Source organism: Eumetopias jubatus, unplaced genomic scaffold (assembly GCF_037043125.1).
Source record: "Eumetopias jubatus isolate StellerSeaLion01/CBP00866 unplaced genomic scaffold, mEumJub1_p1.0 scaffold_4, whole genome shotgun sequence".
In the NCBI taxonomy this organism is placed as follows: Eukaryota; Metazoa; Chordata; class Mammalia; order Carnivora; family Otariidae; genus Eumetopias; species Eumetopias jubatus.
In genome coordinates, this window is record NW_028274810.1 from 16,798,948 (window position 1) to 16,820,082 (window position 21,135).

The 21,135-nt window shown below is 36.8% G+C and overlaps 1 protein-coding gene across 3 annotated transcripts in view; it reads left to right on the forward strand.

The window, feature by feature from the left end:
• VAV3 (vav guanine nucleotide exchange factor 3) overlaps window positions 1-21,135 on the forward strand; it is a 356,611-nt gene that overhangs the window by 303,605 nt on the left and 31,871 nt on the right. For all 3 annotated transcript variants that reach the window (XM_088022339.1, XM_088022340.1, XM_028101955.2), the window contains 2 exons: window positions 11,367-11,432; window positions 17,076-17,110. In XM_088022339.1, coding sequence (XP_087878465.1) covers window positions 11,367-11,432; window positions 17,076-17,110 — 101 coding nt within the window. The remainder of the gene's footprint in view (window positions 1-11,366; window positions 11,433-17,075; window positions 17,111-21,135) is intronic.

The following is a 21,135-nucleotide window of genomic DNA, read 5'->3' on the forward strand; positions in this document are numbered from 1 at the left end:
CTTCTGTCTGAATTTTCCCTTCTACTTCCCATTCTCTTAGCTAAATCCTTCTTTCCCATCAAGGTCAATTTTGGGGCACCTCCTTTGAGGTCTTCTCTGAACCAAAGGGTTTCTGTCATAACACTTCTAGTGTATCCTCCTGGTCTGTTCATTGTTCTCCCTGCCTGGTTAGAGCACTCCAGAAAGATAAGAACCATGGCTTTCATCTCTTTATCTCCAGTGCCTAGCATAAAATAGGCATTCAGTGGTAGGTCTAGAATGAATAATGCTATTCAGAGCTGCTATTTCTATACTATGTTATTTACAAGTTTTCAAATTCATTGTTTATGAACTCAAATTATACTTTATGATGTTATCTGAAAGACCATTAAAATATTCATCTTGTCAGAGTTAAATTTATCTTTGTTCTCTCAGAAAAGTCTTAAAGCTATTTAACCTTATGTCCTTAAATTCCTCGTCTATAAAATGAGGATTTTAATACCTAAATGACTCACAGGGGTATTATGAAAATTATAGGAAGTAAACTTGAAAGAAAATTGAAAAGGAGAAAAAGTATATTTCTGTATAACAGCTAATGAATTTGAACGATAAGCTTCATTTTCCAGAAGTGGGAAAATGATTGTTTTTAAAAATTTTTTAAACATTTCGTCTTTCCCATGTTTCATATGAAGAGTCCCACTAATGTGTGTAGGCTCATAGAAGACCACTCTGCCCTCCCAATTCTTGTACCCAGTTCTTGAAATTTCTTTAATCAGATAGTAAACTTTTCACTCCTAATTAGACATAAAAGCACAAATGATAAATTCTGAAGGGAATAGTTAGTGTAAATAAAAAAGGGTAAAATCATGAGCCTTTTTCTTAGAGTGAGGTTGGTTGAGGAAGGTGTAAGATGGCTCAAGGAGAGGGAGGGAGAACAGGAAGGAACACGAGACAGGGGTTTACAGAAAACTTTGCTTAGGGAATGGTTTGCGTACTTGTGGACTCAGCTGTAGGTGCTATTGACCTTTTGTGTTGAAAGCCTTAAGCAATCTGTCCTGTAACACATGACCTGTCCAGAAACCCTCTGGAGTCTGGGAAGGGAGGTACAGTGGAGTGGAGTTAGTAGGTCTTTTCTCCTTGACATCTCTCCCTGCAACTTTAGTAGCCAAATCATTTCAAAGGAATCTTTTCCTTTGCTCTACATTAAGAGACTTTTCTAGTTTCTTCTAGACCACACAGGAATATTAGTTATGATAGAATTTTCTAAAACTATATATATATTTTTTTCCTGATCTAAAATTCAGGTGCCAGGCTGTATCATAATCAGAGGCAAATAAGAACATGAACAAAAGATTTTTAAAAGAATCAAATCTTCTTTGTTAAGAAAACTGATTCTTGATACCAAAAGGCTCATGGCTTTGGCATTATAAAACATAGGATAAACATCTCCGGGAACTGTGTTTTTCCCCATTCAGAATCCTGCTCCAGAGCATTTCCTTGTGAAATCCCAAACTTGGTTTTCATCATCACAGGGATACCTTTTTAGGCGATGCTGGAGCATAGTTTCAGGGTGTTCCTCAATTGACCTTGACTTGGCTTCTGAACTTCCTCTCACCACTTGCCCATTCCTTGTATAAAGTCAGGAGAAGCCACGGCAGAATTGAAATTGTGGATGTGGGGGTAAAAAGCCATGTGAAAATAATACAGCTTATTTGGTAATAGTATGTCACGCAATCATGAGACCTTTATTTTGACAGGTGTTTACCTCAAAATATTGCATTAAATCAGGGTCCCTAATTACAGGGAAGAAGAAAAAGGCAGAGCGTGACTATAATAGAACAGGGGAGGCCCGGGAGAGATGATTATAGATGATAATAGACATTACTGAAGGCCCATAAGAAACATTCTCCCTGGGTGATTGCCAACTGGCTTTGATTGAATAGATCATAAACTGAGTTTGCACTAATGTTTCCAAGTGTACAGACTGTATTGTGGGAATTGGCAAGCTCCCGACAAAGTGGGTGAGGTCCTAATTGTTAACTCTCAAGATGGGCATTTTTGGTTAATAGCTCTTCACTTGTATATTTCCTATGTTTGGTACAGGGCAAGATGTAGGTTATAATGTACCTAGGGGAAGACACCACTGTCTAAGGAGAAGTTTAGACAGTGAAGTCTTTTTTTTCCCCAATAGAAAGCAACATCATTAAGGGTGATAGTTCTGAGAAATTCTGTTGCGGTATATTTTCGTCTGTTATTTTATTACCATAGAAGCTGCATTCTGCCATAATTACTACAAGGGTGTGTCACTCACAGAATACCTTCAGTGGACCACCACCAATCCACAATTACATCTGATATGACTGTTGATTTGACACCACAAGGGGTTTCAGTAGAGTGTGCACAGGCATATGCCCTCAAGACTTTGGTCCAAATAATTTCTCAGATTATAACATATATTGGATTTTAATTGTTCATGGTAATTGGAGTTCCTGAAGAGTGAATGAATGAATGAATGTCATTTCTAACAAGTCAATTCTGTGTACCCTGGAAAATAGAGGACTTCACACTGAGGTAAAATTAAAGTCATTTAGGATCTGAAATGTCTTTATCTTCTATAAATAAGTGCAAACAGATTCAATTACTGACACGTAATATCCCTAATTAAGAATTTGTGGATCAGATACTTTTTAGTAACAGTAACTGACTGGAGAACTGTAGGTAATTAGGAAAAGTGCTCATATAAGCAAAAAACTTTGGTGGTAAAAGAGACCTCAGAAACTCTTGGGTCAAAAAAAACAAAAAAACCCCAAAAAACCCTTGGGTCAAACCCTGTCATTTCACAGGTGAGAATATTGAAGCCACAAAAGGTTATATGACTTACTCAAGGGTCAGAAGGCCAGGAATAGAACATCAGGCTCCCAATTGTCGATCCATATCAAATTATTACCTCCTAGGTTTTTTTCTCTAGTCCAGAATTCTATGAAAATGACCAAAGCAAAAGCTAATTAAGGAACCAACATAATCTGAATGAGATCCTTGAAGATAATACCCATGTTTGGTCATTTTTAATCCCCTAGTATGTAGCATAATCCCTCATACTTATCAGGTAGTCAATACACTTTTCATTAAAGCAGTAATTAGTAAAAATTAAATTCTTTAAAAATATCTAATGCTGCTGTGAGCATTTGATATGTATTGTGCTATTACTCAGGATATTTCCTTTGTGATTACTTAAGATTAAATCACCAAGGATAGGAAAACATCCATTAGTTGTCTGCCAGGATTAGAAAAACGAATTTCTATATTTTGGACCTCTGTCAAGCCCTGGTTTACTTTTTGGGTTATATAGCCTCTCCCCAGATAGGATTTCTTCCAAGAGTGCTAGATCCTTGTTCTTTCCAGATTTTGTAATAAGTAACCACTTGGGATTTGGCCTACCTACATTCAGATTGATTGTTGCTTGCTAATTTTATTTTCTTTCATCAAAGGTGTTCTTTTCTTTCCTTCACCAGAAACATAGATTTATTAAATTTTGATTCAGGATTACATCATGTACAATATCTTACCTGGTAAGACTTTAGAAAGAAGGCTCAACACACGAAAAACTAGCACATTCCCTTCCCGGCTAGAGAAATCCAGGAACCCCACAGAATACATCTTTTGGATAATAAGAAAAATGTTCTGCAAAGTATCATTCTGCTATTATATTCATCCCACATATAATAAGTGTAGAAATATAACTTATGGCTTTTAGTGGGTTTTCTCTTAGTGTACGTTTCACAACTTTTAGGGTTTTTTTTTTGAGTTTTTGACACTTCTTTCTGACAGAATCTCAGTGATGTAGTAAACACAAACAATCTTGTGTGCATTCAAAAAGCCATCAAATATAATCGAGGCTTTTGTATGTTTTGATGATGTGATGCAATTATAAACCCTTATAAATTGAAAATAAATTTAATTTCAAAGATTCTAGACCAAGATACAAGTTTTTTTTTTTTTAAGTTATTTGGAATTCTAAGCCTATGACAGCCACGTAACTACAAATGAACTAGATTAGGAATATGAATTTTACATAGTCTTTTGAAAAACCTCAGGAGTTTATGCACTGGATGAAAGTTAATCCTATTCTCTTTTGACTAACAAATGATAAAAGCACTTGACTGTGTTTTTGTTCTTCTGTATATGTGCATGAGTATTTTGGAATTCATTGTAATGACCATTCGGTATAACCCTATGACATTATGCTTGGCAAATTTTCAAGTTGTTCACTGGTGGAAAAATGCACATCTTACTTGTCATACAGGAAGCAGTTAATGATGAAAGAATGTGTATACTTGCATGAAAACATTAGCACATTTGAGATAAGGAAATGGACTATCTGAATATAGTATTTCTTGTTCAGGTGAAAGTTATACGGGAGTCTGTGTTACTTGTGGCTTAGCAAACTTGTCTAAATATAAGGAGGGTGGTGGGATTATTCCCAGGCTAGGTATTTCTATTTTAATAACACATGAATAGCAACAAAAAAAATTTAGAAGTGAGAAAATTGATTGGGAATAATCAAAAAGCAGTATTGTGGAAAAAATAGAAAATAGTTATTTTTAGCAATCATCACGTGTTTTCAGACATGTTAATTCTTTGATCCTTGTATTACCCTAGTGAGGCATGTGTGGCAGATCTTGTCATCATTCTTGTTTTACCATGGAGATTTGCCTAAGGTTATACAGTTCTTTTATAGCAGAGCTGGAAATAGAATGAGCTCTCCCAATGCCACCTCCCTACTGTATGGTAGTGATTTTCTATGTTTTCTAAGAACTAGCACTGATGTATATTTAACTGGTAACAATGGTTACATTATGGTGGCAGCTAGGATCACAGATCCTTACCAAAGTTAAATTTCAGACAGGGTCTTTGTCCTGCTTCTCTCCTTTTCCAGTCCTTTGGTTCTATTGCACGTGCTCTCAAAGCCTGTCAGAATAATTCCAGAAATAGTGCTTGGTACAAGCTATCCATCATCCATCCATCCATCTGGTCAGTAAACTAATTTGTATATTTGCCTAGATTCCCATAATTCATGGCTACCCCGTCTATCTTCTTACCCCACATACCCAGACTATACATTTCTGACAGAGAGGACTAGATGAGGTGACAGTTGCTCTGGCCATTACCCATGTGTGATAAATTGCTTAGTAATCTCCACAGCACCTTCATGCATACTTTGAAAGTGTTTAGGGCATTGTAACTTGGGAAAACTTCCAATCTTTCATAAATAACCATTAATCTGTCCCTTTTAAATTCAGCTTTGCACATCTGTCTCAAATTGTTCAGTGCTGTTCCAGGAGTGCGTTAAAGCTCCAATCCAGGTGGTGGTAAGGGGGTAAATGAGCCACAGGGCAAAGACACTCTGTATTTTTCTTAAAGCAATTCTTTCTCATTTTTGCAAAGTTAGGAGCCCAGCAATTTACGATTAAGATTTTTGGAGGATATCCTCTGTCATTTTAAGCCATCCTTGTCAGCAGTTTCGGCTCTGCCATTGCAGCATACATTAATGTTTTTCTCTGTAGAGGTAGATTGTAAATATCATTTCTACCAGCAAACTTAATGTAGTTTTAATTCATTATGGTTCTCTGTGGATTCTTATTGGGGAAAAATGAAAAACAGTTGTAATCTAAGGTCAGTTAGAAATAAGGAAGTATCTGAATATTTGTGATGTTCAGGAATTTCAGAGAAAGTTATCAATAATTTAGTTTGATACATTTTTCTACAGGAAGCAACTTGCTTTTCAAAACAGAAGGCATCATTATTTTATGAATTATTATTTAATATTATTTTGCTTTGTACCTGTTCTACTTTAGCTAATGAAAATTATAAAGGTGCCTCTTTTCTTACCATAACTTATTTTCTCAGAAACTTTCCAAAGAAAATAGTTTCATAAGAATGAATCAGCCTGTACTGTTAGATTTACAAAAGTCTCCTCACATAATATAGAGAATGCCCTGCAGAATAAATGCACATAAAGATAGTACTGTATGGTACATCAGATGACATGTAACTATGAAAGAGGAATGTTTTCAAATTGACCTTGAAGATGTTAAGGGACTCACAAGAACAAATATTAGACAGGGGATAACTAACAAAGAAGATTTCCTATCTCTGGCATTTGTAAGGGGCATAAAAGGAACGACACGTTGATTATCTGGCCCAGAATACAATGCCCACTCAGGAATGCAAAGAAGAAAATTCAGCTGCATGCCTCTCATCAAAGTTAGTAAAAATTTTATAGATGGATCATCACATAAAGTGCACAAAGTCATTGGCTTTGCAAATGGCTTATTTCCTAGCTATAGTCTGCTGTTCCGGCCACACGTAGGGGATTGACAGGTGCTCCACTCATTAGCATTAAGGAATTATCAATGTACATCCCGCACACTTCCACCAGGGAAGCAAAGACACTCCTCCTACACATTACTTTGTTTTTTAATCCTCCAAATGTTGTAGGATGCTTATTACCTTAATAAGTGGAAAATCACTGAATACCGTGCATATTCCCCCCCCCCACAGCTAAAACTGACATCTCATAGGAATTAGTGAGGAAATGCAGTTTTATTCATCTGTTAAGATATGTTATCTCTCACCTCTTTGTCATCTAAGGGATGCCTAAGACCATTAAAGAAATGTAACCTGCACTGCTAAGGCATTTTATTAAGGAAAAAACAATTCAGGATGACCTTGGTAGTCTGTTCAGTGAAAATTTCCCTCCCCTGAGAAAACTCCAGTAGTGTTCTTGAAATGCAGGGGAAAAGAACAAAATGGTTTTTGATACAGTGACCATACATCCCGGTTTACCCCTCACAGTCCCAATTTATACCTGTTGTCCTGGCATAGTTATTAATCACTACCCTTCCCTCTCAAAAGATCCTGGTTTGGACAGAAAATTGCATGTTTACCCTAGTTTTAGGACATTTCTTATATGACCATGCCCCTGCCTCTACTGTCCAGGACAGTTACAGTTCCCATTCATGCCTTTCAGGCGGAACCCTTGGTTCTATAAAGGAAGAATGACAAAAAAGGTGGGCCGGCCCATGTACCTTCGGAAGTTATAAAATTCATTAATGTGTCTCCCACTCTTGAATTGTTTGTGTTCTCACCTCCTTTCTCTCTGTTTTGTACATTACCTTCTTCAGCACACTGCTTGCTTATATAAAATGTCAAGCAGTGCCACTATAAGAATGTTTTCATATATAGAAGCAGTTCAATGCTTCTCAGTGCTTGACTGTGTGAAAACAAAGTGTGGTATATTTTCTTCTTTTCAGTTAAGAGGAACTTAAGGTCATGCTACTCACTGACATGGGACTATCAGATTGAGAAATACCTCAAATTACAAACATTTCTGAAACACTTACTATGCATTTGGCATTCTCTCGTAAAAACTGACCTTGTCCCAGATTCGAAGAATTCAGTCTAGTAAAGGAGACCATGTAGAGCAATAATGACCTCCATGTGGCAGTGTACTACTAGCAGTCTGGGAAGGTGCCGGAGGAGGACAGGACGAGATTAAATCTGCACCTGAGAGTGAGGACGTTTTTATAGAAGAGATGACAGAGTAGGAATGTGCAAACCCAGCTTTGGGGGAGGAAGAAGTGAAAGTATCAGTCTGTATGAGGGAACCTGTGTCAGTTTTGTTCTAGGGAAATAGGTGCCATTGTATTGGCCAACATGCCCTGTCAACGAAATATCACTGCTTCTCTTAAACTCTGCTTTCCATAGATGAAGATCATGTGTTCTTTTTTCTGACGAATGTGAATTGACAGTTCACCATTCTTAGAACAGCTGTAATCTTCCAATTTGTTGATTTATCTTCAACTATAGTTTTGAAAGACATAGAGCTCTCTCTCTGGACTCTCCCCTGCAAAATAGACTTATTTCCTTTAGTGTGCTCTCAGAGGTCTGATTTTACTTTTTAAAAACAATCACCCTTCTCTTTTCCTCTTCTGAGCCTCCTTTGGTGTACGGCTCCAGCCCACATACCTGTATATGTTGTACACGAGTAGCATTGCAGTGCATCCAGTACAAAGGTCTGGCTAGGCATACAGTCCCCAAATATCATACTTATTTACTTGTACCTCAGTGTCATGCTGAAAATAAATAAAGCACTGAGAATATGCAGTTGAATGAGAGTAACACTTCATTCCAACCTTATAGCTACTGTGTTCTCATCACCCTCTAGTCTGTGATTCTCCTCCCTCTGGTACATCCTTCCTGCCTCCTGGTTACACTAATTCCTGTAAGCTCTGTCTTTTATCTTCTTCTGTCTACATTTTCTTCCATGATAGTCTTGCTCCATTGACTTTAAGTTTCCCCTCTGTATAATTGCCATCTACATCCAGATTATCTCTTTGGGTGCCTTATGTAATCACCTCCATCCTTGACTTTCCTCTAGTCTTTAACTCCCATGGTCTTCTCTTCCTTACCCACTCCCCAGGTAAGCCCCATGGACTCTAGTGCCATCATGTTTCTAGCCCCGGTTTCCCCTCCCTGCTTACCATGATACAGTTCTCTAATGATATTGTCACCCACCAAGCCACGCCCATCTACAGGCCAGCTTGCACACTTGATGTCAGTTTACTTCTTCTAAAGCACATAACTGCGTCACTGAGACTCCCTCACCAATGATAAATTCATGTCTCAGTCAAACTGGTTCCCTGCCACCTTTTAGCTCCACGTCCCTCTGTCCTCCTTTATGAGTCCGATGCTTGCGTAGAGAGGCAGTATCAAGCTCTGAAGTTAGAACATCTGAATTTGAATTCTGGTTATGTCACTGCTGGCTCTGTGATCATGGGGTGATCATTTAACTTCTCTGTGCCTCATTTTCCTCACCTATAAAATGGGGATAATAATTGGGTCTACTACAGAGGACCACTGTAAGGATTATGAAATGCTCAGAGCAGTGGGTAGCATACAGTAAGGGTGCACTAAGTGTAAGCCATTATTAGACTCTGCCTGTGTTTCTTATGCACAACCTGTATTTTTATACCCCAGTTCCTTTCTCATGCTTTATTTTGTTTTCAGAATGTTCTCCTCCATTTCCATCTCTGTGTTCACATCCCACACATTTTATATTCATGTGCCCCCCACTCTTCCATGTAGCTTTCAGGCAAACCCCTAATACTGAAAATATCTTTCCAATTTCCATAGCCTCTCCTCTGCACCTAACAGTATTTAGCCCTTTCCACCTTGTATTAAAAGTACGTGTGTATGTATCTTGGCTCTGAGAAGATAGGGGGATACAGGAATGATTTATGAATTTTTGCATTTTCCTAAGTGCCTAGCCAAGTTAATATTGCTACTGTATTTGTTGAATAAGTGAATGAATATTCCACTTGTTCATTTACCTTTTCCCTGATACGCAAGTGCAATACAATTTTAGAACTTTGCCCAAATGAGCATCTTCTCTTTGCTTGGTTATTTGTTTTCCCTCTGTCCTAACCCACCCTTCCTCTTCTCTTTTCTGTCCTTTTTCCCCTTCTCTGACCCTCCCCCCCTTTCCTTTCACACCTCCCCTCCCATGCCCCTCTCGCCTCTTCCCCCTTTTTTTCTTCTCTTCTTCCTCCTCCTCATCCTTTAATTCTGGATTCCGCTTTATAAAACTTTCTCCACAAACTCATAGCCAAGTGCCATGGGCACAAAAGGCTACTGTTTCAAGAGAGAAATATTTGCTGATCATTTTTTTTTTTTGGTTACTTTTCTTTTTCAAAAAAAAGTGAGCATGTAATATCCAGTCATAATGCTATTTACTCGTCTTAGCTACTGAGAAGAAGGAATTGTTAAATAGCAAAAATAAGCCCAATTTTTAGACAACAAGAAGTCATCTCATAAGAACTTTTTAATTACATGTTCTGATTGTTGCAGTGTGTTTTGAGTATAGTTTGTCTTTCTGCAAAAGGGAAACAATTGCAGGGTTAGTGTCTTGAGATTTTGTGTGTGTGTGTGAAGTAAAACAGAATGTTACACTGTTTCAGGTGTGCAGTATAGTGATTTGACAGGTCTGTATGTTTTGCTCTGCTCACCACAAGTGTAGCTAGCATCTGTCACCAGATAACACTATTATAATACCATTGACTATATTCCCTCTGCTCTACCTTTTATTCTGCTGACTTATTCATTCCATAACTGGAAGCTTGTATCTCCCACTCCCTGTCACCCCTTTTAGCCCATCCCCCCAGCTCTCTTCCTTCTGGGAATGACCAGTTCTCTGTATTTATGGGTCTGTTTCTGCTTTCTGTTTGTTTGTTTTTTTTGTTTTTTAGATTCTGCATGAAAGTGAAATCATATGGTATTTGTCTCTCTCTGTGTGACTTATTTCATTTAGCATAATACCCTCTAGACCCATCCATGCTGTCACAGATGGCAAGATCTCATCCATTTTTATGCCTGAGTAACATTTCATTGTATGCATACACCACATCTTCTTTATCCATTCATCTATTAGTGGACACTTGGGTTGCTTCCATATCTTGGCTATTGTAAAATAACACTGCAGTAAACATAGGGGTGCATGTATCTTTTCGAATTAGTGTTTTTGTTTTCTTTGCATAAATACCAGTAGTGGAATAACTGGATCACATGTTACTTGTATTTTTTAATCTTTTGAGGAACCTCAATACTGTTTTCCACAGTGGCTGTACCAATTTACATTGGTTTTTTTTAAAGAATTTGATCAAAGGTCTCCAAGAGTAAATTCTTAAGTATTTTTTTGTCCATTTGGTGTTTAGGTTTTCCTTATTCTGCTAATTTCTTCCCCCTCTTCTCATTTGCAATGTCATTTTAACTTATAATACTTTCCTCCAACATCTTATCTGTCTTCTCTTGATCAGTACCTTTCTCCTAAATCTGAAAACCACCTAAAACATCATATCATGTTGTTTTCCATTTCCACAAGTCTTGAAATGTCTCCTGTCTTGTTGGAGGAATGTTTTTATGATTTCTGTTAAAGATACTAATACTAACCATCTAAATCACATTTCTAATTGTGAGCCTGCACAAAACCAATGTATCTACTTGTATTAGTGAATATAAAATAGATCAAATATGCTATTATGTCTATATTGGATTGAGGGATGTAAAGTTAACAAGATTGAATGGTAGTTTGGGAAGTCAAACTTGAATTCTTATTTTATAATTATCATCTGAAACAACACGTAAAGTTTAATAATTTTAAAACCTCTTTGCTTCTGCCTTCTTTCCTGAGCCATAGTAAGTTAATGCTTAGGACTGGACAAAACATGTTATTCTGGGGAATCCTCAAAAACAACACCATGTACACAGCATTATAAGATTATCATGTGGTAAATGGGTTCTCAAAACTGGTATTTTTCTCCCTAATTTAGGGTAGAAATTTAGCATCTGGAGAGGTTGGATTTTTTCCAAGTGATGCTGTCAAGCCTTGCCCATGTGTAAGTATGAGTATTTTCTTTCCATTTTTTCCTGGTTTTGATGCTGTAATTAATTGTGTAAGAATGTATATAGGATATGGTCTTGTCACTCAATAATTTTATTAATATTTTCTGGGGGGATCATATTATTTCAAGTTTGAATATATGGTCAATGTTACTACAGTTCTAAAATCCTCATGATTCCATTGTCAGAAAATATTTTTTTAATTGATATATGCAAGGACAAAATCCAACTTAGTAGGTACATTTACAAAAATAAATTGTCTACACGGTGTTAGAAGGAATAAATCAAAGCTGTAGATTAGATGCATTTTCCCCTTTTCCAATGAAGGTGAGAATGGTAGGCTCTAATCTATTCCTAGTCATTTTGGGTTATAGAGAGATGTTATGCTTCCACTAGTGTGTTTGAAAGCATAATAGCATGAAGTCCACAAAATCTTCAATCAAATCTCTAAATACATTTTTCTGGGCTTTAGTTTATCGTTACTGTTTATTTAATGTCGTAATGGCATTTTCTGAAAACATCAAACACATTAGATAGATACAAGGAGAATGAATGAGCATTTACTCAAACATTATTATGGATGAATATAACATAAAATGTGCTTTCTGGTGTTTTATTAGATTTATAAATTTCTGTTTAAGGTGACATTTTTTCGTAAGTTTATGTTTAGGGTTGATTTTTCTATGAAACTTTTGAAATTCTTTGATTTGAAGTAAATGAAATTCCTTTACTAATATAATGGAGTTGATGGTTAAAAAAAAAAAACTCCTTAAATTATCTTGCTTGCTATATTTCAGTCCTTCCTAGATTTACAAACTGGACATCCTTTTTAATATTATAAATGCCTGCCGTCCTTGATTTCAGAACGTTGTCTGTAGATTAATTTACTGTACACATTCCAGCTTCATTAATTTCAAAAGCAAAGGGAATCAAAAAGAATTTGCTCTTTATTGGTTCTGTGATCTAATGTCACATGTTCTTATCTAATAATCTTAGAAAATTGTTGAACTTTGATACCACTCTAATTATGTAAGCAAAATGAATTTTTAGTTAGTTTTCTGTTATTTGTATGAACAAGATTCAAGCTTCCTGTGCTTAAAACAATGATATTTATATGTAGGCAGGAAGCAGGAGATTATACATTCTAATATTAAGATGTTTGGGAGACAAAAGACATCAAATCAAGAATATTAAACATTTCATATATCAAGTTCTGTTATCTTTTTACAGCCTCTTGAAGTTTTATTTTAGGAAAATTCTGGCACATGGCAGGTATTTAATACACTTTGTTGTGTGAATGAACAAAGGGGTGAAAAAGCAAGCGAAAGTTCCTAGCTGAACCTACGTAATTAACAATAGTAGATACTAATTATATCAGCTTATAGTGAATGATATTTGGTGACTCAGTTACTAGAAGGAAAAACATGTTCAGAATTTTAAGCTGGTAAGGAGTTAAAGGAGTTAAAAATAGTTATGGGTAGGAATACTAACTAAATATGATTGTTTTATAGTGCAAAGTTAATAAATAGTTATTAAAATTTTAGTGCTTAATAAAATTATAGATTTATTTGTTGGTTTAGGAAAAGTTAAGTAGGTGGAGAGATTGGAGGGGAGGATGTGTTGAAGGAGTTTGGAAGATGGTATCTTTTGACCCTGGGACATACTGTTTATCAGGGGTCCATGAGTAGTATGGAATATTCCATTCTGAGCTCAAAGGTTATTCTCCGGTATATGCTGTGCCAGTCTCTTCAAAAGTTCTGAAGTATACAGATAGAAAGTTAGAACTGTGGAAAATGCAAGAGGAATATAAATGAGACCATTTCGTTCCTGGTAATATGGTAACTGGGGACAAAGCCTGGAGCTACAGCACAGTGCAAACTTGGGTAACGCTTTGTGATTCCCGAAGTCCTCAGTGGGTGAGCAAGAAGAAAACAGTTCCACAGAAGATATGTCTATCTTCATCTTGGATCTGGGTTGGGAAGAAAAAAAAAAGCAGTCTCCCATAAGAATTCCTAACTTTAGATCCAAAAACCGCCCAGGCGTGAGGCTGAAATTCATACCAGCTCTGTGACTGAAATAATTCTAAGCTAGAAACAGTTTAAAATGATTCCACATTGATTGTGTTTCCAGTAAAATGATTCCACATTGATTGTGTTTCCTGCCATTGATTGTCTCTGGATTGGAGCCTCATTGCACACAGTCCTTAAAGGATTTCTACAGATAAAGTCCTAGGGAGTATCAGTTCACAATATGGGATCATCACATTCAGGATTAAACAAACCATCTTAAGCAAAGTTCAGCAGAAAAAATAAAATTCAAAATTAGATACACAAAGACAGCAGATATTGTAATTATCAGGTACCGAGGTCAAATTTTTATATCTAATATGGTTGAAGAAATAAAAAAGAATAAAAGTCTAAGAAGAGAACAAGCCACTCTCCAAATTTCTTGGATATATTTCACAAAGCATCAGGCAGAATAAGTGAAGTGAAAACCTTAATGGAAGCATTAAATGACATATTAGACACAATTGGGTAGAAAATTGGTAGACAAATCTGAAGAAACTTCTCAGTGAGTAGTCCAGAGAGATTAAGAAATGGAAGTCTAACAGAGAATGGAGTGATAAAGTTCAAATGCATGTTATTGAAGGAGAGAATAGAGATAGTGTGGAAAAGCAATTTTCAAATAAATAATGGCAGAGAATTTTCTGGAACTTATGGTAAAACTAATCTGAAGAGTCAAGAAGAGTATATGAAATTAATCAACACCCACACACATTTTAGTTCATTTCAATGGCAGAACATTAAAAACAAGGAGAAAATATTAAAACCGACCTTAAGGAGAATACGGATTACCTATAAAGAGTTGATGATTTGACTCATAGCTAACAACAGCAATAATGGAGGCAACAAAAGTTTTCACTTCTGGTAGTTGTCAAGTAGCCCCTATTGGATCAAGCTTCCCACAGAAAACAACTACAAGCTCTGGGCGAGATATTAAGGCAATAACAAAAACAATCTGAAGGCACTGGCTAAGAGAAGAGTTGACACTGGGTAAAAGGGGATGACGCTAGGTTAGTTTCCTGGTTTTGTGGCTGGATTGAGGACAGATACTGGGCTGCACCATGCAGGGTAGCTAAAGTTCAGATAGAAACTTCACAGTGTCACTAGCTTGAAGAAGCAGAATGTGGAGTTGGAAGGAAACACAAAGTGGAAAGGGAGGCAGGAAATCTTAGAAAGGAAGGTGTCAGAGAGGGAGGAACCTCAAGTTCTGTGTATAAACTTTGCCTCAAGTTTGGCTGCATGGTGTAGACTTTGTCCCAAAGTGGCTCAGTTTAGGCTCAAAGAACGAAACTGAGAATTCATCTGCCTCTCCCCATAGGGGAGATAGTTTGCAGTTGGAGTTCCACCAAGTTAACTGCCTACTTTAAGAAAAATCACACTCTTTCTAGAAGCATCACAGAATTCAGAGCTTCTACAGCATATTATTCAAATTGTCCAAGATACTATCCAAAACTACTCAATATGTAAAGAAGGAGGAAAACACAAACTATACTTAAAAGAAAAAGCAATCAAAGGAGAACAACCCTGAGAGGTCCCAAATGATGTAATAAGCAGGGAAAGATTTTTAAAGTAGCTATTATAACTATGCTCAAGGACATAAAGGAAAGTATATTCATAATGAATGCACAGGAAACTTCAACAGAGAAATAGTAACTATTAAAAAGAACCAAATGGAGATTCCATAGTGTGAAACTTTAATATTTCAAGCAATAAGAATGATATGTTCAAAGCTTTGAAAGGAAATTAGACAACTTACAAATCTATCTTTCCTCTGTAGGGATGAAGTAATGACACTTCTAGCCAAACAAACACCGCAAACTTACCTCTAACTGTTCCCTCTAACTCGTATAAGATGTACTTCAGGAAGAAGCACATATCTTATATATATTATTTTACATGCATGCTCTATACCCAGTAAAATATTTTTTAAAACTATATGAGTACAGCCAAAGTTTAACAATGTAAACAGCCTGTGATGAAGGTAGAAAAAGGCATTAGGGAGAAATGATCAAAGTTGAGAATATATTCAAAGATAGGAAAGTATCCAGAAGAAAAGTATCTATTTTGTTATATAAGGGCCCAAAAAAGAAGTGGGGAGGGCCCATGACAGATGGAGAAAGATAAGATCCTACCCTCAGTATAGGGATCAGTGCTGAGAAGATAGTCCTGGTACTTGACACATCAGAATATATTCACCAAAGAGTGAGAAAGCTCTAAAAGGACATCGGGCTGAAACAGACTGGGATTTTGGTTCTGCTTTAGAATGTTCTGTCACCCTTCATTTTTGTGGATCTTCAGCTTTCCCAAGCCAAAGGAATCCATAGAATATGTTGAAGTTCTTGTTCCTTCTCTGTCCCATCTTTGTTTTGTTGTGTTGTGTTTGCTTTTTTTGTTTTGGCTCTGTAGGGAGAAGGGTGGATTTAAGCCTGCATTTAGAGAATACGAAGAGGGAGAGGGAAGGAGGAAATATTTTTCCATCAGATTTCAGAAGCCATGTATATTTTCTAAAGAGAAATCATTGAAGATTGATTACTATTTGTGAAAACAAAATAGTATAAGAAAATATTTGCAGGATTTGAATGGGTGTAATGTACTCTACATATTATTTTCTGTGTATCAGGATTTTACATGGTGGTGAAATTAAATGTGTGATCCATAGGATAAAAATATTTAAATACTAATAACTTTGGAGATGCTCTGACCAGAAAGATAATTTTGTTATATATAACTATTAACCTGGAAGGTCAAAATAGTAACAGCCCATTATGAAAACTGACAGAGCTAAGAGACATATTTACATTGATCAGAGCTCTGTTACAAATTAAGGGTAACAGAGATTCATGAAAAATTTCTAAATACAAAACAAATTATCCGTACTCCTTGTCTTTTCTTAGGAATTTATAAACTTTGTTCCCCTCTAATAGTATGTATTTGGTTATTCTTGGAATATTAGTGTACCTTCTTTGGCTTTGTCCATCTTCTAGTTATAATCAGCAACTAGAAGTTTTCTTCTTCTTCTTTCTTTATTTGCATAGCAAATGTAACATTTTTCTCTTTTGCAAAGCTCCATAGGAGAAAAGGGAAAAATGAATATTTCCCATGACTTTTCATCAATAAAAAGTTTGCCAGTTGGTAGACTTCAAAATCAGAGGCTAGAATTTGTGATACAAAGTAAGAGTCTGTAGCCAGTATATATTGTTTATTTTGCCTGTTTTCTGGGAAAGCAAAGTGCTATTTGGTTTTCCTAACATTTTCATTTTAATTTTCTGTGATAGGATTAAACTGCCTTGATAATAAATACCAAAAGCTTCCAATCCATATTTTTCCTGTTATCTCTCCTCTTGGAGGTACAGTGGTGGTAAAATGAATGAAAGAATGAATTAAAGTGAAATGAATTATTTTCTACTTATCTGACATATACTATGATTCACTCTGTATAAAATTGCCAATGGATAGTTCCAGGACTGTGCTATTTAGGGTTTTATAGAGCCAAGTCAGCTAAACTGAATTAATGGTTGATTCCTAAAAGCTTTCCTTAAGTAAACTTAATCTATTTTTTGGCTTTTTATATCCTAGGTGCCCAAACCAGTAGATTATTCTTGCCAACCCTGGTAAGTATTAAAAATGTTTATGTCGCTAAGTTGAAATACCATAACCTTAGCTCCAGGGTGCCTTAAATGTGGGGATAGTAAACCACCTTCCATTTCTATTTATCCTGGCTAAATTTGTTTTCAAATATGACCATAATGAACTTATATATCGCTGACCTTTCCATAACTTCTTCAGAGTGTGTGTGTGTGTGTGTGTGTGTGTGTGTATGCATGCATGCACACACTTGACTGTAAATTCAAAGTTTATAACAGCCACAGAAAGGAATGGGACATAGGCAAATATGTATCTTATATTTTGGAAGAGTAAATTTCATGAAACAGAGAAAAAAAATATATGATTATGTTGTCTAAAACTAAAAATTAGCCCAGGAAGGATAGTAGATCCTAAACTGTAATATGAGAGGAGCAAGATGTATCCATGTCTAACATTTTGGGTCTACATGGAGCCCATTTACCACTTAGAGGCTAGCATTACCACTAATAGAAACAAAGAAGCAAAGGGGGTAGTGATTATTACTTTTTAGACATGATGAGTTTAAGGGAAAGTGATATCTTCAACTGGAAAAAATCTATTTAGGATCCAGGATAGTTATCATCATCATATGGTAATAACTAATATATACCAAGCACTTACTATGTGCCTAGTATTTTACATGTTTTATTTTGTTTTCCAACATCTCTATGAGGAAGGTTGTTATTATCTTTACAGATGAGCAAACAAAGGTTAAGGCCATGCAAGTAGTAAGTAGTAGAACCAGGATTCCAAGTTATGCCATCTGTACATTACCATATTGACTCTCAAAGTACAAAATGTGGGCTTATTTACTTATTTGTTTCCCTGAATTTTATGTTTGGCTCCTTTTAAAATGACTGCATCTGTTTTATTTTCTGGATATGAAGTATATATGCATACAAATTAGATATCAGTATATGTATATAAAGGAGATATTCTGAGAGTATATAGTACTAGTTCAGTTTGCAGGTGTAGATAGAACACCTGAGCTGATATTTTTTAAGCGTTCTTGGGGTGCCTGGGTGGCTCAGTTGGTTTAAGCATCTGCCTTTGGCTCAGGTCATGATTCCAGGGTCCGGGGATCAAGTCCGGCATCGGGCTCCTTGTTCAGCAGGGAATTTGCTTCTCCCTCTCCCTCTGCCTGCTGCACCCCTTCCTGTGCGCTCTTTCTCTCTCTCTCTGACAAATAAATAAATAAAATCTTTAAAAATTTTTAAATTTAAATTTTTTAAAATTTTAAAAAATAAAGTATTATTTTCTATTATATAACCAAAGCATAGAAAATGCCCAGTTGTTATAGGACAACACTGTCCAAAGTATGGAATTCTTCCCATCAGTCCTCTTGCTCTCTGCAACCATCACGTCTGCCCTCAGTAGCTATTACCCGCTTTCTCTGACCTCCCTGAGCTTACTAAAGAAATTATAGCAGGCTTTGATAGAACTGGGAAGCTTTGCTACATTTTTACTTAGTTTAAGATGAATTTGAGGTCAGAACCACATGGAATTAAAAATCATGATCCTGACAGGAATTAAATTTGGGGAATAGAGCTGATAGCATGGATAATCAAAGAGAACAACACCAGGAGCTGATAAAATCACAAGAGTGTGGTGATTAGCTTCCTTCTCTTTTCTTTTAGTATTTTGCTCATAACTAGGCATAATAGTTATAAGGGTAATGATTTTAGAGATAAATACTAATGCCACAAACTACATGGATTTTATGAAATAAACGTATAAGATACCTGGGAACCATTCAGGGCGCAGGAGATTAGTTTTAAAACACTTTGTTTTAAGATGCACCCTTGTAGATATGTAAAATTCTATTGAAAATATGATTTAGAATAGTATTGTTCCTAATGATAAAAAAAAAGGTGTTTGGATAAGGGAAGAGTCTTGAAGATAGGAACAAATAAAGATGTTTCATAGTAAAATTTTTAAATTACTTTTTTTCTTTTTCTTGAGCAACTTAGCTTATTCACACTAAACAGACATTTCATGGGAAATGCTTTCTGCTAGGGGACAAAATGGTCAAGTAGATCAGAAATGGAAACTTCAATTTTGGAAATACTACACTGTTTAGAGAAAATGATGCTGAATGATGACATGTGATTCTCAAGTCATCGAGAAGTTGGATATCCACCAACTGCATTGTCTATTCATTACATCTCCATTTAAAAACAAGTTATTCTCACTAGGTAAACTTTGTCTCTTGAGTAGAATCAAGGTGATTATCTTCATTTGCCTGGGTATAGAAATCTAGGTGAGAAATTATTTTGCATCTTGGATTTTAAGGCATTGCTCTATTGTCTTCTAACTTCCCCAACTCAATGCCATTCTGCTTGCTTGCTTGCTTGCTTCCTTCCTTCCTTCCTTCCTTCCCCTTCCCCTTCCCCTTCTCCTTCTCCTTCCTTCCTCCCTTCCTCCCTTCCTCCCTTCCTCCCTTCCTCCCTTCCTCCCTTCCTCCCTTCCCCCCTTCCCCCCTTCCCCTCTTCCTCCCTTCCCCCCTTCCCCCCTTCCCCTCTTCCTCCCTTCCCCCCTTCCCCCCCTCCCCCCTTCCCCTCCTCCTTCCTTCCTTCCTTCCTTCCTTCCTTCCTTCCTTCCTTCTTTCTCCCTCCCTCCCTCCCTCCCTCCCTCCCTCCCTCCCTCCCTCCCTCCCTCCGTCCCTCCTTCCAGGGAGAAAAAGATTCTTCCTTCCCAAGAGAATAAATCTACACCTTTATTTATTTACTTTTCAGTAAGTTTAAATCCTTGAGGGGTACAGCATCACACAGATTCTGTGGCCAATGGCTTTAGCAGGAAGTTTGCTTTGGAATTTGGCATGAACCATGCCACTGTTTCCATGAGCATGAGTTACTTTTCCCCAGATTACTCTGGTTTTGTTCAGTTTGCCACCAAGAGTCACTGTGTTGTTCTTTGTTTTGTACACATAGGCACATCTCTGCCTAGACAGAATTCAGTTTCATCTTGAGCATAAACACCTTCAATTTTAAGAAGAGCTGTGTCTCCCTCTGGTTCTGGAGACCCTACTTATAGACAGCAAAAATGGCCTTGGACCACAGCCTTCCAGACGTATTTGTTGATTTAGGAGTCCTCTTCCCAGCAGGCCTCCGTATGTTCCAAGATGGTAGAAAGAGGCCATGCTGACTTCTGATTCTTTGTATGTAATTTGATTGTGAGGGGGAGGGGGAGCACACACCCTGCAGGCAGGGATGAGGCATGGGGCTTAAAACTGGGGAATTATCTGAAAATCCATATGAAGAACAGGATGCAGATGTCAAGGTTCCTACGCCATTCTACAAGTAGTGAGACAACTTACTTTTCCCTACCCTAGCAGGAGAAGTGGAACTAGAAGATATATTATGTGGAAAAATTGAGGCATGTAGGGCTTACACTTAGAGCAATGCCAGCAGAGATTGAGGGAGATGCTATACTGCAGAGTAGTCAAATTAAGGAAAGACTACATACTGACTGATGACAATCCCCAGTTCCTTTGTGTAGCTCAGTTCCAATACTGTGACAGCTGGGTCTCATACACACAGACTATCCTCATTGCTTCCAAACAGAAATCTGGAAGATTTTTCTCTAAAGGAACTGAACAGACTCAGTAAAAAGAATCCTAAAATCCTAACATTTGGGTATTATCCAGCCCCATGAATCACATTCTTGCCAAATGATTATGTTCCTACCCAGCGAGTCTACTTTGGTGCTCCCTACCCCCACAGAGATGCCTATCTCCTAAATATAAACAGACAACAAAGAATAACCAGGCATTTGAGAAAAGCCTTGAACTAGAGAACAAATAGAATAAATGGGGAAAAGAAATGAGGAAAATACAGACATTAGAATAAGCGGAAGAAAGATTTATTTTTAAAGCTTTTAATTTATATTCTCAGAATTAAGAGATGACAATATACCCATGGAAGTGAGCTGGATGTTTTATAAAAGGAAAATCAGAGAACAAGAAATAGCTCTTCTAAATTACGTATTAAGTAGTGGAGTTGGAAAATAAAGT